Source organism: Nannochloropsis gaditana, assembly GCF_000240725.1.
Source record: "Nannochloropsis gaditana CCMP526 unplaced genomic scaffold scaffold053, whole genome shotgun sequence".
NCBI lineage: Eukaryota > Eustigmatophyceae > Eustigmatales > Monodopsidaceae > Microchloropsis > Microchloropsis gaditana.
This window is the reverse complement of record NW_005803900.1, coordinates 22779-42884: the sequence shown is the minus strand read 5'-3', so window position 1 is coordinate 42884 and position 20106 is coordinate 22779. Positions and strand designations below refer to the sequence as shown.

Genomic DNA, 20106 nt, shown 5'->3' with positions numbered 1-20106 from the left:
GTAGCAAGAAATCAATCAGTTGTTATGATGAATAGGATGGGTCCCGGGGTCACCCACCTTTTTGCTCCTATTTCAAATAAAATAATCCCCCTTCCCTTCAGCGAAAAATAGGCCACGCGAGGTGTTCCACTAATGAAATAGTTTTATCTCAGCACTCTTGCCACAATTGTGAGCTCCGCTTTTCCATGATCACGTGCTGGCATTTCTGAGTGCAGGGGCTGGTCACGGGAGGTTTTGGTTCCCTCCTCTGTGCTGCATGTCGTCGAGGAGGTCTATCGTGGGGGGGCACTTGAACTGAGTTCAGCATTTTCCCGGTAGTTTACACATGTGACATGCATCTGAATGTATGGAAGCGCGATGCTGTCACTCCGGGTAAATTGATTGGCCTGGTGATGAACGCTACCTCGTCAAACGGAGTCTGTCTAGTCGTGCTATCCTTATGCCCATCGATCTCACCATTTCATTTGCCAACACACCTAAGATTGCAAGGGATAGAATTTCTTGTCGTCTTCTTGGAGGTCCTCCTTTTTCGCGCTGCCTCTTCGTTGTTCTCTTAATAGCTGAAGACATCATGATGTTCGGCAAGCGCGACCTGGGCTTGGCCCTTTCAGACAAGGTCGAGGACAACGTGCTCACGCACACCCATGACGAGTAAGTACATGGACGTTACACCCCAGAAGACCCATAAAATGTGCATGACAGACGACGAAGAGAGGTTGATACGGCAAAGGGAAAGAGGGAAACTTGCCGGAAGCCGCCGTACGTTCGTAGAGAGGACTGGGATATGCCAAAGTCGCGACAATCGCAAAACATCTGATGATGCGTGTGCGAGCATCCAAGTAGGTTGGGCTCTGTAACTTCCCTCATTGTATCCTTGGTCCCATTGCTCTTTCCATCTGTAGCACGGCCGCAGACGTGGGGAGTGAGGCCGCGCGTGCCAAACGGGATCCCACGCGCAAGATCCAGCGGCTGCGACCCGGAGAGATGCCTGCCTGGGTTGAGGCGGAGGAGGAGGAGGAAGGCTTTGCGAGGGCGCGTCCTTCTTCAACCGGGCCGCGCGTGGTCCTAGCCGGTGGGAGGAGGCCAAGGAGAAACGTGGAGGGGAGGGAGGAGGGGAGGAGGAGGAGTACGTGCCCACGCGACCAGCACAGCGAGAGGACCGGAGGCTGTTGCGAGTGGAGCACGCGAAGAGGGCGGGGAGGGTCGGACGGGGTCGTGGGCGGGAGGTGTTCGAGGCGCAGGTGCTGGAGGAGGAGGTGGAGGGAGGGAGGGAGAGAGGTCGCGCTTACGGGGACGAAGGCGAGGCTGAGGGGGAGGAAGGATCGGGCCATTTCCGTGAGGGTACAGAGAAAGAAGAGGAGCCTGTGGAGGAGGACGAGGAGGACGAGGAGGAGGAGGAGGAGGCCATTGCCAGACGCCGGGCTGCGATCCGGGAGCGTCTGAAGAGTTTGCGCGTGGAGGAGGAGGCGGCTACCGCGGCTGCCGAGGAGGAGGAGGAGGAAGCGGAGGAGGAGGAGGAGGAGGACTCGGAGTACGAGGAGGAGAGCGAGGAGAGCGAAGAGGAAGGGGCGGGGGCCTCTTTGCACTGGCTCGGCCCGTCTTCATCCCCAAGGGCAAGCGGGAGCTGGACCGAGACCGAGAGCGGGAGGAGCAGGAGGAAGTGGAGAAGGAGCGAAAAGCCGCGGCGGCGCGGGAATCACGTCGACGGGAAACACGGCTGATGGTGGCGGAGGAGGTGCGGAAGGAGTCAGAGGGGGCCGTGGGGTCGGAGGGGGCGATGGAGGGGTATGGGTCGGACGCCGGGGCGCCGGACGATTCGGACAGACCGGAGGAGGACGCTTTGGAGTTTGAAAACTGGCGGCTGCGGGAGCTTGCTCGGATGAAGCGGGAGATGGAGGCGAGGCAGGCGCGGGAGAAGGACAAGGCGGAGGTGGCGCGTCGACGGGGAATGACCGAGGCCGAGCGGGACGCCGAAGACCGGCAGCTGGGTGTCGGGGTGTATGCGAAGCAGGGGGGCAAGGGGGAGAAGGCCAAATGGAAGTTCATGCAGAAGTACTACCACAAGGGGGCCTTCTATATGGACGAAGAGTCGGTGGCGCGGCCGGACGATGTGCGGCGGAGGGCGGCGGACGAGGCGACGGGTGAGGATAAGTTCAATCGAGCGGCGCTGCCGAGCGTCATGCAGGTGAAGAATTTTGGACGTGCGGGGCAGACCAAGTACACGCATTTATTGGATCAAGATACAACGCGTGCAGAGGTACGTCGGGGGGATACTCACATTGAGGAGCGTAGCGACATGCAGGTGAAAAGTAGTCGTCGAGTTTATCCTCGTCGAGCTTATCCTCACCTTGCCGTTTACATTTCGACAGAAGCACAAAACTGGGTCGGTATGGCAACAAATGGACCAAGACAAGCGTTTCGGGATGGTAGGGGATGCGAAAAACAAATTTGTGCATAAGCTCGCTGGCACTGGTGACATCGACCAGGCGGGGCGTCGGAAAAAGAAAGGCTAAAAAGACAAGATGCCTGTCGTTAACGAAAGAAACACAACAATTCAGAAACGAGATTTCGGCAATGAACGATGCTTGTGCTTTCAAAGATATGCCCTCATTATGGCATGTAGGACCAGCCTGATGCCCGGTAGTCCAGCGCACGCGAGTGGAACGAGGGGAGAGGGGAGGTTGGAGGGATCATGGACAGCGGCTTTCTCTCCCCCCCCTGTGGGCGCGACCGAAGCTGTCCATGCGAAACCGCAATCCTGCCCACCGCTCTGCTTGTCACGTACAAAGTTCAAGTCAGACGTGGTATGTGTGTCTGCTCCATCAAAAAGCCGAAATTGGTTGGTTTTTGGGGTCCGCACGACTACAGCTTGGGCGCGTGAACATTCAACTTGAGGCAAACGACGGTTTCGCTCTGCCCATGAAACTTATGGTCGTGTGTAACGAAACTCTGAAGCTCTTTCTGTCATAACGAACGAAGCCATCCATTCGGTAGACTTGTTGCTCATGATACATTCCATGGTTGCCTTTTGAAAACCGCATAAGCGGCAGCGACGGCAGCAAGCCACGTCGCCAGCCAAGCGGCACGCCCCCCCCCCAAACAACGAGTGCGAACGGCGGGCCTTTCCTCAATGCGAACGATTTCCCCACGTACTAGTGGTCATGCAGTGGTTGTCAGGAGCCCGTACATAGGCTATTGTGCATGTCCTTCGACGCAATGCCTTTTTCTACATTGTACTATGGCCATGAGGTTTCATCGATCTGGCACGATTATTGCATGCGCAACAGCAGGCCCCCATGGACTGCTTGAGTGCAAGCCATCGATCATCGAGTATGGGTGCGCCCAGGTGTGCTTTGAATGAATGATAAATCTCAATCTTACTTGCAACTTTAACTCAACCAGCATTCTGCTTTCGACCGGGCCTCCTGACAGGATTTAAGAAGCATAAATCGTAGCACGGGTCAGGGAAAGCGCTGATCCCGACACTCGGAGATCCGTTGCACAAATTATCATTTCAACACGATTTCCGAAATAACACCTCCTCTCGTGCAAGATCAAGAGTGCAGAAGATGAGGTGAGTCTCGAACAGACCTTTGTACGCAACTTTCGCTACAACCTTGTCTATATCGCGTGAAAGGATCGAATGCTCGTGGCAGAGACACGTTACATTCGATTGTGAAAGATAAATACATGCAAAGCATTCTCTACTGTGAGTAGGAAGTTATCTCATGTCATCTCGGTTACTATTCCTCAATCTAATCGGCTCAGGTCGATGACTAACATCGTTTGGACAGCCGCTGTGGCCTTTGCTTTTTTGCTAGGAGATGTTAGCGCCGACTCTAGCGCCCCGTACCCCTCCGACTTCGCCTGGGGCGCAGCCACGGCCGCGTATCAAGTGGAGGGTGCCTACAATACGGACGGAAGAGGGATGAGCATTTGGGACACCTTCTCACACATTCCCGGCAAGACCGCTAACGGAGACACGGGGGACGTCGCGGATGACTCGTACCACCGCTACGAGGAGGACATCAAGCTGGCGGTAGAAATGGGAATCACCCACTATCGAATGTCCATTTCCTGGCCGCGCATCATGCCCAACGGAAAATTGCCCCTGAATCCCAAGGGCGTCGCGTTCTACAACGACGTGATCAACACCCTCTTGGCCCATAACATTGAGCCCTTTGTCACCCTTTATCATTGGGACCTGCCCCAGGCCCTGGCCAACGACTCTGCCGGCCAGTCCGAGGGAGACAAGCTCTTTGGTAAGGGCTGGCTGGAGGCCTCTGTCGCGGACGACTTTGTCACGTACGCCGAGGCCTGCTTCCTCCAGTTCGGAGACCGGGTCTCGAATTGGCTGACCTTCAACGAGCCCCTCACCTTCGTCAACCTCGGCTACGGCTCTGGTACGCATGCGCCGGGACGATGCAGTGGATGCTCGCTGGGAGGAGACTCCGCGACGGAACCCTACATCGCCGCCCACAATGTCTTGCGCGCGCACGGGAAGGCCGTTGCCCGCTATCGCCAGCTGAAGGCCATGGCCCCTTCCATGCTGGACGGTAAGATCGGGATCACCCTGAACTGTGACTGGGGCGAGCCTTTCACCTCCTCCAAGGACGATGAGGAGGCTGCCACGCGCTTTTTGGAGTTTCAGCTTGCCTGGTACGCCGATCCGGTCTTTTTCGGGACCTATCCGGCCTCCATGGTCGCCGCGGTGGGGGATCGCCTCCCGAAATTCACCGCCGAGGAGGCAGCGCAGCTGAAAGGGTCGTGGGATTTCTTTGGGTTGAATCACTACACTTCCAAATACGTCAAAAAGCCTGATTACCCGGCCCCTTTGCCAGGGATGGGGACCTCGTGGTACGCGGACGCCCACACCACCCAGACCGACACCTCGATCGACGGGATCCTGATCGGGCCCTTGGGCGATTCCTCCTGGCTCCACGTGGTCCCTTGGGGTTTCAGGAAGATGTTAAACTGGGTGGCCGAGCGATACGGTAACCCAGGCATCTACGTGACGGAGAACGGCTGCGACGTGCCCAACGAGAGCAAGATGTCCCTGGCCGAGGCCTTGGACGACAAATTTCGCGTGGACTTCTACCGAGGCTACCTATCCAACATGGCAGAGGCGATGAAAGACGGAGTCAAAGTGAAGGGCTACTTTGCATGGAGTCTGCTTGACAACTTCGAGTGGGCAGACGGGTACTCGAAGCGCTTCGGTCTCCACTACGTGGACTACTCGGACAACCTCAAGCGCTACAAGAAGTCCTCCGCCAAATGGTACCATGATTACATTCGGGCCCATTCCCCCGGTAAATCACATAAGCTCCGCATGGCAAATCCTAATGCAGGAAAAGGGGGGGGCGAGACCGCGGCCCGCCACAGGACTCTGAAAGCCAGTATTGCCAGCGCTGTTCTAGGCTTTATGGCCGCGTTAGTGGTGGTCGCTGCGGTCATGACCGGCCGAGCGCTGGTCAAGTACAACCATGAGCATCAACAGCGACATTCGCACGTGTCAGGGAGTCACAGCGAGGACGAGGAGGAGGACCACCCTTCTGTCCGGTCTGACTTGCTCTCGCCCCGGATTGGCCTCGGGGGGAAATCCGTGTCTTTCACCTCACTCGGTCCCATGTCATCCGCGGCGACTGGGCGGCCGAGTCGTCGCAGCCCTCGCGGAGTACACTCGGCAACCTCAGCATCGTCTCGCATGCAAGGTTCGGTTTCAATGGGTGTATTAGCGCAAGATGGGAGGGGACTAAGTAGCATGGGCCCGTCCAAATCGATGGGGCAGCTGACTCATTTGTCGCAGCGGAAGTCACACACGAATTTGGAGGACTTGGCTTTACAAAGTAGTGAACCCAGTCTCTTGGGATAATGTCTCACCATGGGGTAGCATACACTTTTTCTTTGTGAGTGTTGTGATGTGAACGTGGCGGTAGCCGCCTCGTGTGTAAGACGTGAGAAAAAGGCATATTTTTGTTGGGGTCCAGCATTGCCACTGTAGGAAAAATAATGCGCAATACACAATTTACAGAATGGATAAAAACATGTGAGATAAAGGGGACTATTAGAAACAGACACGCAAGAGTCTGGCGACGATCGGGTTCTCATCGAAGTAGTTGATGGTGGACGCCAAGTAGGGGTCATTTGGGCATGATCCAGAAGCTATACGAGTAGGGTGTTACTTACCAGCATCGTGGGAACGAGTGCTAAGACAAGCCCGTTGGCGTGATGTCAGTGATACGATTAGCTGCTTGCAAATAGGGGACACAAAGTAGTAGCATGTACAAGGGAATTAAGAAGTTGAATACATTTTGAATAAGGATGGCATCAGAAGGGGCAGAAAACATTGCTTTTTCCTTATTACTGGATCGATTCGCTTCCTCAATGAAACGCCGACTAGAAAAAGGTGTGACTGGGGAATCACCATTTATTCGAAAGCGGATCGATGGCGAGCCACCATAGGCGATGCCATGGGTGTGAAAGGACATCGCAAGAAGATGGCTGCTGCAAGACGAAGCGAAAGAAATCCATGTGATATCATCTTATCCTTGCTCAGCAAAAAGGCAAGAATCTCTTCGTCGGACTACCATCCAAAGGACTCGGGAAGGCATTTTTGAGATCAAAATGAATCAATTGCTTGCATTCTTTCCATCGCTTCCTTCGCCTGCACATAAACATACACCATGACGTAGCTCGCTGATCAAATCTCTCGATTGATATCGTCTGTCATCTAATGCCCTGCTGACCATTTCGCTGTGTTTGAAGCCGATATCCCCCCCTTCGCTTGAGATTTCCCGCCATTCTCACTGCACCTTGATTGTCTTTTCTTCCCAGAGCCCTTTCTCCCCGGCCTTCAAAACTCCATCCCTGTCCATCACCCCTTTGCTTCATAGTTCCTGACCTGCTTGTGTGCATCAAACTATTTAAGCTTGCTATACTCTTGCGACTTTTCAATATTTTCGAAGGACTTACTAAACTCTTGCCTATGCACAACCTTTACCAGTTTGTTTTGGCGAGCCCAAAGGGCCTGCAAAGATCACCATAAGAGCCTCAAAAATGTTGTAAGCTCCTTCCGCTCCCTCAAATAATGCCTATCTCACCTCTAGCCTTCCTCCACTGCCACAGCCTCGTCATCGCCATCCGCGTCCTCTTCAGCCCCCTCGAACGATGCATCATCCAGTCCATCCTCTTCATCTTCTTCCTGTCCTTCAAAGACCAGTGTTGGTGCTGCAAGGTACGCGTCTTTCATCGCCCGCCATCCCACTCGGGCAGGCAACGGGTCCAACCGGGGTCTCCTCCTCCTCCTTTCTTCTTTCCCTGTCCCATGCTGCCCGTAGTACCCGTCTCTACAATCGTCTCGCCCACCGGGACATGTGGCGTAGTAAAAATCAATGTCCTTTTGCGTGCCTGGAGAGCCACCTGGAGGGACTATACTCACGTACCAGCGCACCTCCCCTGCGTCAATCTCGCACCGATAGAGTGTGTAGACCTTCGAAGTGCCATCCGAAAGGATCTTGTCCGTTTTCTTCGTATACGAGTAAGCGCCGTTGACCTTCTGAGGCATCAACATGTAGCTTCCATTAACATCCTCGATGCCCGCTCCTTCCAATCGGCAAGTCGGCGGCGGCAAAGACACCGACGAGTTGTCATCTAATCCCTCCTCTTCCTCCTCCTCTTCTTCCTCCTCGTTCTCCTCGTCGTCATCCTCCTCTTCTTCCCCCTCTGAGGCCGAAAGCATCCTTCCCTCCTTCCTCCCGCCGTTCCGGCGCCGTGCTCTTCCTCCCTCGCCGACGCTTTCCCTCCTTGAGTAAGCTCCATTCCCGGCATCTCTACCTTCATCATCAATTTCCTCCTCCCCCTCAGCTACCAAAGACTGCAATAATGCAAATGACTGCTCCTTTCCCGGCACCATCGACATGCGTGAGTGCAAACTGTCACACAGCTTCAGCATTTCCCTTAGCAAGGGATCTACGGCTTGTTTGAAGAACGACTGACCCGCCAGCAATTGACGCCGTGTCGCCCGTTGTTCGCCTCCACCAAACTTGTCCAGCAAGGAAGAAAGGAGACCCAATCCTTCCCCCCATAGAATTTCTTTCAGCCTCTCCATTTCTAGGCTGTCCTTTACGTTGTAAAGGGCACAAAGGCAGCATGCCAGTGTCTGGAGGCTGATTGGGTTCGAGGAGAGGCCTGAAGGAGCGAACGCTTGATGGTGCTCATGCCGTTGCTGCTGCAGAGTAGAGGGAGAAGAAAGAGGAGTCGCTAGCGGTTGAAAAAGACGGTGGAACTCGGCCAGCATTTGATTGATCAAACAGCGCGAGAGAGCCATGTCTTCACGGACAACGCGCTGCAAGATCCCAGTCGTTTCAGTGGGGAAAATCTCGTACATAGGGGCGTAAAACGCCAACATTCCCAAGGCGAGCCGACTCATCGCCGGCAGCTGCAGTGTCTCCTCTTTCCCTGTCCCTATCCGGGCCGACTGACCCGCGCCCTTCCCCGGCTCCTCCCTTCCTTCTTCCCCTTTCATCTCCTCCACCGCCCTCTTCTTTTCCACCTCCTCGTCTCTTCCCCGCCCACGGCCTCCATGCCGTCTCAAGTCGTTCCCAAAGCCGGACGCCTGCAGGTCGTGCCACACCTGTTTCGCCAACCACTGCGCCTGGTCCCGGTAGTAATCCAGAAAGCCATTCAATGTCAGCCGATTATCATTTCCTTTCTCGTACTTTGCGAGGATACTTTTGAGAGTGGCATGTGAAACCTGCTGCTGCAAAGGAAAAGAAGACATCTCTGCCCCGACGCCTCCCCCATGCCGTCCCCCTCCCATCCCCCCTCCTCCGCCACCCAGACTCGCGCATTTTTCCAAGTAACGGGACAAGTCTTGCATGCTCATGCCCCCCGCCCGAGAATTTTCTTGGAAAATCGTCGTCAATGCCTCCCGCGCTGCTTGTGTCAAGCGCGCCTGAGTGGGGTAATACGACGCAACCCCTCCGTCCCTCCCACCCTCTCCTTCTTCCTTCCCTCCTTCTCGTCCTCCTTCCCATTCCTCCAACAAAGCCGCCTTCGGTGCCTGTGGAAACCCCACCAGCGTTGCGATTGCTTCCATCAAGTACAAGTAATCCGTCACTGCATGTGGGGGATTTACCTGCTGCACAGGTGCAATCCCTTCCACAGGGGAAAGGGGTAGTAGGGGGGAGGCAGCCCCTTCCTCTGATCGAGAACTTGGACACGGACGGATCGGTCCGGTTGTCGCTCCCGCAGACATGGCAGGGGCAGCAGAATGGGAAGAGGACGCGTACGGAAACTGCGACTTGAGAGATGGAGTGGCAGCAGCTCCGAGGACAAACATGGCGAGGTAGAATGCGAAATCCGCCCGGACCAGGTAGAGACGCACAGGCTCTGAGGCCCTGGCTGCGTCTCGAAACAGTGAAAACAACTCATCGACGTGGAGCCAATGCCTATTGGCATCGTGTAAAAGCTGGCCGGCCGCTTCCAAAAAGCGGGCAATTCGACTGTGGTTCCGCGCTTCGGTCAAGGATGCAGCCTGGAGCGCTCTCACCTCCACGTCCTCCCTTGCCAACCGTGCGATGGCGCTCACTAGAAGCTGCAGCACGCAAGCACGAGCAGTGCAATCGCTGCATTCCAAGAAGTAAGTCCGAAGCCAGGATGACCTCGGCGATGAAACGCTTTGCTCCTCTGCGAGATGCTCCTCCGATCTCCTTGCCTCTTTCCAGCTTGGCAGTGGGACCGGTGGAGGAGTGAGGATCAACGCCTCCAACAACCAAGAAGCCATGTCTGGGTCTACCTGCATGGCGTGCCGCAGTAAATTCATCCAAGACTGGACTCCGAGTCGATCTCGCGAGTGCAACATCACGTCCAGCAGGAAGGCCAACCCCATCCCAAACACCTCCTGCCGCACGCTCGACATCTCGGGAGCCAAAGGATTCCAAACGCACTCCGCTTCTCCCGTCTCCATGGACGCCCCACTTGACGTGGGTGCGAGCAAAGAAGGCGACAAGGGACAGAAAACCATGGTCAGCAGACTTGACAGGAAACTGTGGAACTGTGGATCAAAGATATATCGATGGTAGATAAAGGCAACATTGGCGTGCCAAACCTCTTCCTCGAAAGCAGCTCTCCCGTCCAAGCCATACTCAAAGTCGTCTTCCTCATTACCCGTGGCCTTACTGCCCTCGGTGTCGACAGTCATGGCACTTTCGTCTGCGCTTCCTGTGCCTCGGGAGACCTCTCCCGCCACCTGCTTCTCAACATCCTCCACAGCCTCCATGGGTGCACAACTCTCCTCCCTTCCTTTGTGGCCGTCCGTCTGTGCAGATGCGAGAGATGACGTCCGTCCCCGGGGGCGGACTTTTTCATAAAAGAGCATCAGAGCGTTGTGAACCCGCTCTTGCTCCACGTAGTTTGTGACCCCGTTCCAAGTCGTCGGCTTCGAAAACGTTCCCCCGAAGCACTGGGTCTCTATCAAAGATGGATCGAAAGAGGTTACGTCTTCGTCGTCAAACTTGTGCCAGGTATCTTCGCGCTCTCGGTCCTTTATGAATGAGTAGTAGTGCCCGCCTTGGGCAATGCCTGCGTGAATGACCACTCCCTTCAACTCGTAGTCAAACTCCTCGTCCTCAAACACCATAGGCACATCATTCACCAAGGACGCTGGTTCAGTCATACCCTCTTTTCTCTCTTCTCGTTCTTGAAGTCCTACGTCCATGTCTTCTCCGTTTTCCCTCACTTGCAATTTCTGCAGCGCCTCTGTCTGAGACGCTTCCTCCAACCCCTCCCGAGTGTAGGGCTTCATATTTAGTCGCGTGGGAAAAGCACATCGATTATTCAATTTGACCGTCTCAAAAGTGGTGAAATCCAGGTCAAACCTTTTCAAGTGGAGGATCAACAGGTTCGGTAGACTCCCGAGACAGATCCTTCGCACCGTAGGCTTTTTGGTATTGCACCCCTCGCATTCCACCTTATTCTCACCGTCCATCAATTCTCCTTCCACAAATGCTGCCAAGCTTTCTTCTATCGATTCTTTTCCCTTGATAATCAATTCGATTTTGATAAAAGGCTCCTCCCGTTCTGCTCTGTGTTCACATCCCTGTGGTAATTTCTGGTAGGCCAGCTTTCCACCAAAGCATCCCTCTTCTAAATCAACGAGCTGAGGAGTACCCTTCAGAGAGGCCTCCAGCTGATCAAGAAGCTTGTCGCAAAATTCCGAGGCGTCGTTTTGTTGATAAACAGAATAGTTCAGGTTGAGACATCTGCACGCTTCCACCAAAAATCGTGGGTCGAAGTAGCGCTTTTCGCTGCCGCTTAGATAGCAGAATGTCCGTTGCATTTGCTCCAGGACACGTTGCGCCTGTTCAACTTCGCGAACGGCTGACAAAGAGGAGTGCAGCGGAGGAGGGATCACCTGGAAATGCCCAGTCTCCTTTCCCGCCCGACCCTCTCTCAATTTGAGCCTTACGCTGGCGTTGATCTTTTCATTACCATTCGCCCCTCCCGCCCCGTCGTACTTGATCGTATGCTTTCCCGTGCTGCCATCAAAGCTCGTCACCGTTGCCTCCATCTTAACGGTCCCTTCTTCCGTCTCCCAGTCTACAAGAATCTGCCGCCCGATTAGCTCCTCGTCTCTGAACATTTCACCCGACACCATCCGCCGTCGTTTCACCCGCGCGGCCAGGATGGCATCTCGCAAGCGAGGAACCATAAAAAGTTGCTGCAGCAGAGAATTCATGTAACAAGTACAACCTTGGTTTCGCAGCCCCACGTACTGTCCTGGATAAGATTTGGTCTCATGCAGGTACTCATACTGCCATCGATCGCGAAGTCCACTGGCTGCCGCCTCGGTCAACGACATGACTTGGCCGAGAATGCTCTCCATCTGCCGGGAGCATTGCTTAGCTCGCGTCAGAAGGCTCGAGAAGACCAATTGCCTACATTTTGCTTCTCCTGCCGCGCAAATCGGTCGGCCATGCGCATTATTTTCCCGTAGACTGGGCACTGCGAACAAAAAGTCCGCGAAAGCCTTCCCGATTAAGTCACCCAGCACAGTACCAGCCAGTAGACTGCCATCATGGTCCTGTTCCACCAGGCAATTCAACAGTCGAAGTAAGCCCAATAAAACTGGAGCCGATTGACCCCCTTCCTCCGACTTCAGCTCATTCGATACGCTTGCGCTGCGACTTCCGCTGATACGGGGGTAGTGGACAAGGCGGCGCGTCACAAGCTGAGCAAGAGCTTGAACCAGATCGTCTCCGCCGCCAGTCGGAGGCGTCGGGGCTATGACCGTTGACATTTCCTCCGAAACACCTGACAACTCGCTCGTCAAGACCATGGGTACCGGTGCTGAGTTTCCAGCACTGTTAGGTCTTGCAGCCAAAGGCGGTTTGCGGACAAAAGAAAGCTCCTGAAGGACATCAAAAAATTCCAAACAGGTCACTGATTCGACCTCAAGCATTTCGAGCGCCGATAGACACCAGGTAAAGACACTACGGCGAAGCAGCGGAGCATCAGGGCCCAAAATGAGATCTCGAGTCTGCTGTCGTACTTTGCGGTGCGGATTGCGGAGTAAGAGGCCGATGAATAGGGAGGGAGCAGTGTTATGCGTCACTAAAGCTGAGACCAAATCGTTGGTGATGGCATTACAGCTGAAGGCAGCAATCGGATTTGTTGTTGGTATTTGACCTGTCTGATTTACAGAGCCATCTGCACATGTCGTCGCTCCCGACTCACTTATCGTATTGCTCCCTGATGAGTTGGCAGGCACGCCTGACCGTCGCAGCAGCAGTTCAATAGTTGCCAACGCGTCAGTAGACACATTGCATGTCTCTTCTCCCTTGCCATGCTCGGTTCCTCCTACCGCAGCCTCGTGAGCTTGTGCCGCTACTTGCACCAACCGATTTAAGAGCTGACGCACTCGCTTTCCACCGCCCAGGAGCTCGTCTGGACCGAGCATCTTTCCCGGCAAAGCCTCCGCAGCTTGCATCTCCATGGTTGCCGATGACGACGTCTCCGATGGCGGCCCCTCTGAGGCAGATCTTGCCGGTACAGAAACGGTGCCACGGATAGTTGTAGCACTGCTTTCGTCTACCGATTCTCCTTTCCTGACCCTCGATTGCTGCTGCCCGAACAAGAAAAACTTAACGATGCGCAAGGAAACTGCTGTGGCCATCCATTGAACCACAGATACCGGAGCCTCGTCACGCTTTGACACGACATGGCTCCCATTGTCTCCTTCGCAGTCTGAAAATGTATTTCCACCGACGCTTGTACGCATGAGTACATCCAACACGTGAGTAAATCCACCAGTTTTCAAGAATGCAGCGTGAAAGTCTTCGGGGGGCACTGAGTCATCTTCATGGAGGGCATCTTCAGACGGTTGCAGAAACGCATCGATCACTTGCATGTTGTATACAGAGCGATGCCAAGCTTTTGTGGAAATTAGAGAGGACCACGAAGGAGAACTTGATGCCTCTGCCGAGATACAAGGTTTCGAACAGACGGCGACAGAAGAAGGGGCAGGCTGCATAGCGGCCTGTCTGACCATTTGCAACGCATGCTTTTGGGTGGGAAGAACTAGCAAAAGCTCCCAAATATTTTTCATGAGTGCCGCATTGCTTTTGTCACCGACGCTCTTTCCATCGCCTAACGCGTCCAACGACGAGCAGGCGGACACGGACGGAGAGTGTGAAGAACAGCATTCCAGTAAGTCGAAGAGTATGTGACAGTATTTTTCATTCGTCGCAATCATATCCCCAATGGCTGGAGGAGCGCTAGCTTTCATCGTGGAAGCTGCATAGATATCTTTCACTCCAACAGATGATTGAGAAGTCGTCAGATCGGTTGGGGCCGAGTAGGAGACATTTCCATGCTCTGCTGAGGCTCCCCCTCTAAGTTTTTGGAACCCGTTTGTATTGACATCGCGCCCTCTACCACCATAGGGGAGATCTCTCCGCTTGTGTCGCCGGCCGGTTGTAACGGAGGAGGATGGTGCGATTGAGGTTGAGACATGGAGTGGGGGACGATAGATGACCCGGGATTGGAGTGTCCAGAGTGATTTAGGCTCTTGCTAAAGAGTACGGCATTAACATCGGCCCCCTCCGCCAACCCCAAGGAGCCAAAACGCATCTTTAGCCTGTTCAATTGCTTAGGCATACCTGGTACTACCAGGCGGACTTGCTCCACGGGGTGTTGACAACGGACTGCAACACGTCGACGCAAGACACCCACGGTCTCGAGCGGATGCATGAGAATGGATATTGGCTCCAGTCTCTGTGCCCCCCCGCCCGTGCTCGTGCTCAAACCCCCTCGCACAGTAGTTTGGGAAGGAATCATTCGACGCGGTTCCACCACTACCAGGAGGCGACCTGCCTGACCACGCACCCCGTGAGCAAGCGACTGCGCACCGAGAGTGCTGCCTACTGGAGTCAGGCTAGAGGAAGTAACCGCATCATCCGAAATACAACCCAGGATCACACCATTAAAACCAATAGCACCCTGGATCAGCCTCAGACAACGCTCAGCCCTCAGGATAGTATCTTGAGATTGCTTCGATGGTTCCGATGGCATTTTGGAGAGCTTGCGGCTGTCGATGTCGTCCACGGAGGCACTCGCTTCAATATTGTTACGAGAGCTCAATTCAACCCGGCATGCGTCCAGACTTCCAAACACACGCTCCAAAAAATGAAGCCGCAGCTCCACCAGATTCCCTCCCTTCCCGCGTCCACGTCGCTGACAGGTATTCGGCATCGATGCAGGCAACGACGTAGGCGATGTTGCCTCCGACGCTGTTACCATACTGGGGTCTGGCATCGTCGAGGCTACCACGCCTGTCGACGTGCCTTTTCCATCCTCGTTTCTGTCCGTCTGACGAGTGCCCGTGTCGCTGTACACAGAAAGTAAGTCCCGCGTGGCGGCATCTGCCACCGATTGCGTGCGAGCCGTTAAAGCTATGCGCCAAAGCGCATCCAAGGCTACGGCTAACGTACTTTCATGCTGTAAATCATCCTTTTGTCCCTGATGCCGCCGCTTTTTTGGATCTACACCACTCCTCCCTAAAAGTATGCCGTCATCAAATTCATCGACCTTTTTCTCCTCTTCCTCCTCTTCACTCCCTTGCTTGTACTCCTGCGAATCCCCCGCATCTCGATCCCATTGCCGAAGTCCAGTGAAGTATGCGTTAAAACATCCGTAGGCTTGATCGCCTAGGCCAGTCCAATCCGCCCGCTGGCAGACAATATCTCGAAACGCAGTCCACATGACCGTCGGTGAGAAGGCCAGCGGCACCAATCCTTTCCCCTTTTGACAACTTTCAGGTGCATTTACACTTTCCCCCGTACCAGCAGCCGTTTTCTTGCTTGAGCTGGTGCCAGCATCGCGAGGGAGGCACGCCTCGGAGAGAAACAGCAGAAAAAGTTCCTTCTCGGCAGGGGAGTCCAGAACGTCCCACAAGGCCATAAGCTGTGGGAAACTGAGCTTTACTGTCTCGCTGTGTGAGTGCACGTATCGAATCACATCCAGGCGCATTTTCACACGGTCAAGTAGTAGGGCCGTGGGAAGCGCTGGCGTGGGGCTGTTTGAGGGGTTGAAGACAACCGTGGATACTGACGCAGGCAGCGACGAGGATTGAGGGGACCCTATGCATGAAGTGGAACTCCCCATGCTAGCGACGGAGCCCGTTAAAGCGCGTTGTTTGAAAGTTTTGAGCTCCTGGAACAGAAGCTCTGGAAGATGATTCTCCACTGCTAGCCTCTGTAGGGCAGGGGCAAGATCTGTGGCCGGGAACACCTCCAGAAGAAATTGCGCCATCTGTAAGGCGTTGATAACTTCGTCCTCATTCACCACGTTCTTATGCTGGTGCTGCGACGTTCTTCTTGAGTCATCCGCGCCAAAGTTTAAGATGGGTAATGCAACTGTAGAACCTTTCTTCTGCCCTACGCCCCCCCCATAAGTTGTTGTCGATAGTTGAATGGTCCGAAGACATTGCTTGAGGAAAGCTGTCTGACGCTCCGTTCCAGGCAAGACTTGAAGACTCTTCGCGAAGAGGTCCCGGGTGACGCGCACACCTTTTTGGGAGCGGGTGCCAGGGTGCTGCAAGACTTCCCAGAGAAGTCGGAGCAGGCTATCAATCCCCTCCGGCCCATGAAGTGCCAGCAAATCTTGGACTTTCAAGTCCAACGCGAGCTTCTCGACGAATGCCAATGCCTCCAGCACAGCGTTTTGCGCACAAATCGACTTCTGAATTGTATCAAACAAACGGATGGTCAAAGGAGGAGTGAGTGAAAGAGGAATCAGCGCCGCAAGGGCGGCGTGGATCTCCTCCACCAGTTCGGTCTCCGGCTGCCCGATACTAGCCCGCCAAATTCGCTCGAGATGCTCGTCAGTCAAACCCTTCATGTTCGCCATCAGCTTCAGTAAACCTCCGGCCCTAATCACCACCTCTCTGTGCATGGAGGGACCGAACACGTCCTCCAGAACGCGGTTTTCGATGGCCCACTGCAGGACCCTGTGCTCCAGGGACGCCTCCTCCTGCCCGGCATCGCATAAGGGCTCCAGGCGCTCCACGGTAGGGGCAGGGGCCTTTCCCTTGGATGTTCCTGAGCTGCAAACCAGCCAGCCTACCGGGTGGGGCTCGTCTTGCTCTCTAAAGATGGACCTGTGCTGGTAATAGTCGACGTCCTGGTCTGTTCCAGGACAGGCGTTGTCCGCCTCGGAAATAAACCACCATTTCTCCTTGCACCGCATCAGGCAGCGAAAAAGCGTCAAGACGGTCCCATCGCCTGCCTGGTGCTGATACTCCGGGGCCCCGTTTCGCTCTCGCACGAAATCATAAATGCCGTTTGCCCTTGCCTCTCCAGCCCCCTTAACCCTGTATCTCCGGGCAATGGGACGGGCACTGCTGGCAATACGAATGATGTCGCCCATCTGCTCCCAGGCCGACAAGCGGAGGGGGAGGGAAGAAGACCTGATATGAGCATGCGCCAATGCCAGCCAAGACTGCATAAGTGCATCCCGGTCCACCTCGTCGTCCGAATCTTGGAGCCGTTTCCTCAACATCTCCGCCAAGGCGGACACAGCAAGCGCCGGCTCAAGTTTCAAGTCCTCTTCCGCGAGGGTCGACAAGGGCTCGCGCAAGCAAAGTGCCACTTCCTCCACCACTCCCTCTGTCAAGCGAGCGAGATTTTTTGCTTGCTCAGGGTTGTTTGGAGCCAATCGCCGCAGCAGTGTGGCCACCACTTCCCTGCCCTCAAAAGCGGCTTGCAAGAGGATCCTGAAATTCTCACAACCCATCCAACCCTGCTTTTTCGCGCGAAGGGTGCGGCAAAGCAGGTCGAAGCCGCCGTTTTCCATAAAATCTCCGATAAGCCTCAGACGGACTTCGTTTGGCGGGCCGGCCCCGCCCCAGTATCCACCTGCACCGGCAGCCTTGTAAAACGTGCGCTTGCGGTTGAATATCATAAGCAGAGTGGGCAAGAACTCCTCCTGCTGTCTTTCTAGGGCCAGAATTATGATATTCAATGCCCAACGTAAGGAATTGTCCACGCAAGAGCGTTGATGGATATCAATGCGGTGGGCGACTTGATCCAAGAGGATCCCCACAATCTGCTCCAGGTGGGCGTGCAAAAACGTTTGTGCCTCGGCCTCGGAGAAGCGATCGTAGGCAAGATGAAGTGAGTCCACCGCATTATCCCACCCCACGCTAGCAGTTTTGGACAGCGCTTCCGTGACGACGTGGAAAAGCTCTACTTTGAGCGTCTTGTTCTCTTCTTCCATTTCGTCTCCTTGACTCTTGTCTTCTTCCTCTTCTAGACTGTCTGCCTCCTCTTCCAGACCTTGCTTGATCCCTCGCTCCTCTTCTTTATCTAGTTCAGAGCCAAGTGGTCGCAAATTGTCCAGGGAGAGCTCAGGAAGCAAGGATTCCGACAGGCGAGGCGCGGCCTCTCCCGAATCTGGTGGGAGATTTCGAGATGATATCGACGGTTGTGAATCCTGAGGGGAGGACGTGGGCAGCAGCGGCTTTGGCCCGCCGCTGCTTCTATGAGTACTTCCGCTGCTGTCACTTCTTCGGTTGTTGTTTGTGGTTGCGCTTTCTGTTTCCTCTTCCGCCTCGCCTACAGAGGAGCGGCGCCTCTTGCTGGGGGCCCGTTGCCTGGTACTGCGGTGCGTGTTCAAAGGGAGCGCAAAGGAAATATTAAAATGCATTCAATTGTACATGATTAATAACGGGGTGCAATGCATGGTCACAAGCATCGATGAATGCGTGCTCCATTTCATTTACCTCTCGTCGTCTGGTGGTGGGTTCTCAATTTTTCCCTTTCAGCCACAAGGCACATCCAGGCTTCCTGCTCCCACTTCCTAGGCCTGTATCATGAAATGATCATTTGAGTAAGAAAATATCTCGTCGGTTTTCATGAGCTCTTCGTGCATAGAAAGGCATCATTGTGTTGCTGAAACGCGCTTCTTGTGATACGAGGAAGAAAGAGCGAAGAGAGGAAGAAAAGTTGCCCCCGGGTGGTCCTGGAGTTCCATAAGGACTAATTATACGGACACACACGCATCCTCTCCTCACAATTTTTGTCGTCATTTATTTACAATGCACGCGACACGCGAAACAACGTCGGTGTCAGCACAATGACCTCCTGTATTTTTCGATTAGGCACCAAGAGAAGACTCGCGCAAGACGTCAGGAAGCTCCGGAGGGAGACTCGGTCGACCTCTCGGTGGGCTGATTATTTGGCAAAGAAAAAAAATGTATCCCACCAATTTATACCGACCACATAATTTTTTTCTGTATACTTTGACGACAACACAGGCTGAGAGGAATGATACGGCGTGCTTTGCGGCGGACCACCTTTGTCCGACTGTCTTCAGAGGCCGCCACCTCAACATGTCCTGAACGGAATTACCCCCCTGTTGACCTCTTCCATCCGCCTTACGCGCCTGCTCTATGGGACCAGAAGCATCAGCAGAATCATCGCAGGCAACAAAGCCGTGCATTCTCAGACCTAGGAAAAGGCATAGACGTGCTGGCAGTGGGGAACGAGGAGGAAGCGGGGAGGGAGAGGACTTTTTTACTCGGCTACGATGGTCAGGGGTTCGAGGTACGGGATGTCAATTATAGGGGATCCATCCTCGCATTGCCCACAGCATGTTTTCTGTGGAAGCCGAAAAAGATTGAAGAAATTACACCCGAGTCGTTGGCGCCACTCTTGATTGTGAAGCCAGCAATCGAAATCCTCATTATTGGCACTGGGGAGGAGGTTGTCGGTCGCGCGTTGGCTCTCACGACTTTGAAATTTCTAGCCGCAAACGGTGTGGCTGTTGAGCACATGGATACGACTTCGGCATGTTCGACCTTCAACATACTCAATCAGGAAGATCGGCGTGTCGCGGCTGCTTTGCTGGCCGTAGATGCGGCCGCAGAAGAAAGTGAATCCTAGCACACGCACCTTCTGGGTGCAGACATTCCATGCGGCCATTACTCCTCCGTCAGTATCACATTTACGTGGCAGTTGTGTCACAAAAAAGATGAAATTGAAATCAACACCGACATGTGTGACAAGCATGATAAGCAAGCGGTCCGCGTCCGTTCGACAGCAATTGTAATAGTTGCACGGCATGTAAATTATTAGATTATGGACTTCTCGGAGAAGATGAGAAGCTGTGAACTTGCAAAGGCTCCAGCATAGTACAAACAAGATTTGTCCATTTTTTTATAAGATAAATTCCACTTATTACAGCGCATGAGGATCCTGGCGCCACGATCAGTAATCTTGGATATTCACTTATCCGGCGAGTGCTTAGTTGAGCACTATGTGCTGTTTGTCATCGATCTTCTTAGTGTACCTTTGCTTTCCATGTGAAAATTGATACTTTTTGAAGCCGGCCCGCTCCGTTTCCTGAACACATAACTGTTAGTCTCGTCCACATGTCCTTTCACGTATCCTTTCATTGCCGGTCTCCAGACACATGGTGATACGCACAGAATATAACACATAAATGCACAGCTGCTCCCTTTATACCTACCCCCATACTCATTGTTCGCCTAGACTTTTTCTCGCCAAATGCTGGTCCCGTTGCTCCGGACACTACCACAGCCGTTGC

At 54.2% G+C, this 20106-nt stretch overlaps 2 protein-coding genes across 2 annotated transcripts; one reads left to right on the top strand and one right to left on the bottom strand.

Annotated features, from left to right (window-relative positions):
- Positions 1 to 8795: 8795 nt before the first annotated feature.
- Positions 8796 to 13195, bottom strand: NGA_2096600 (ubiquitin carboxyl-terminal hydrolase 24; the record flags this gene model as incomplete). Its single annotated transcript, XM_005856021.1, has 1 exon — positions 8796 to 13195. A coding segment is annotated over one exon (4400 nt), but the record flags the coding sequence as incomplete, so codon positions are not given.
- A 5609-nt stretch (positions 13196 to 18804) lies between these two features.
- Positions 18805 to 19843, top strand: NGA_2028300 (nadh dehydrogenase; the record flags this gene model as incomplete). The annotated part of the gene is made up of 1 exon (XM_005856019.1): positions 18805 to 19843. A coding segment is annotated over one exon (638 nt), but the record flags the coding sequence as incomplete, so codon positions are not given.
- Positions 19844 to 20106: the final 263 nt, after the last annotated feature.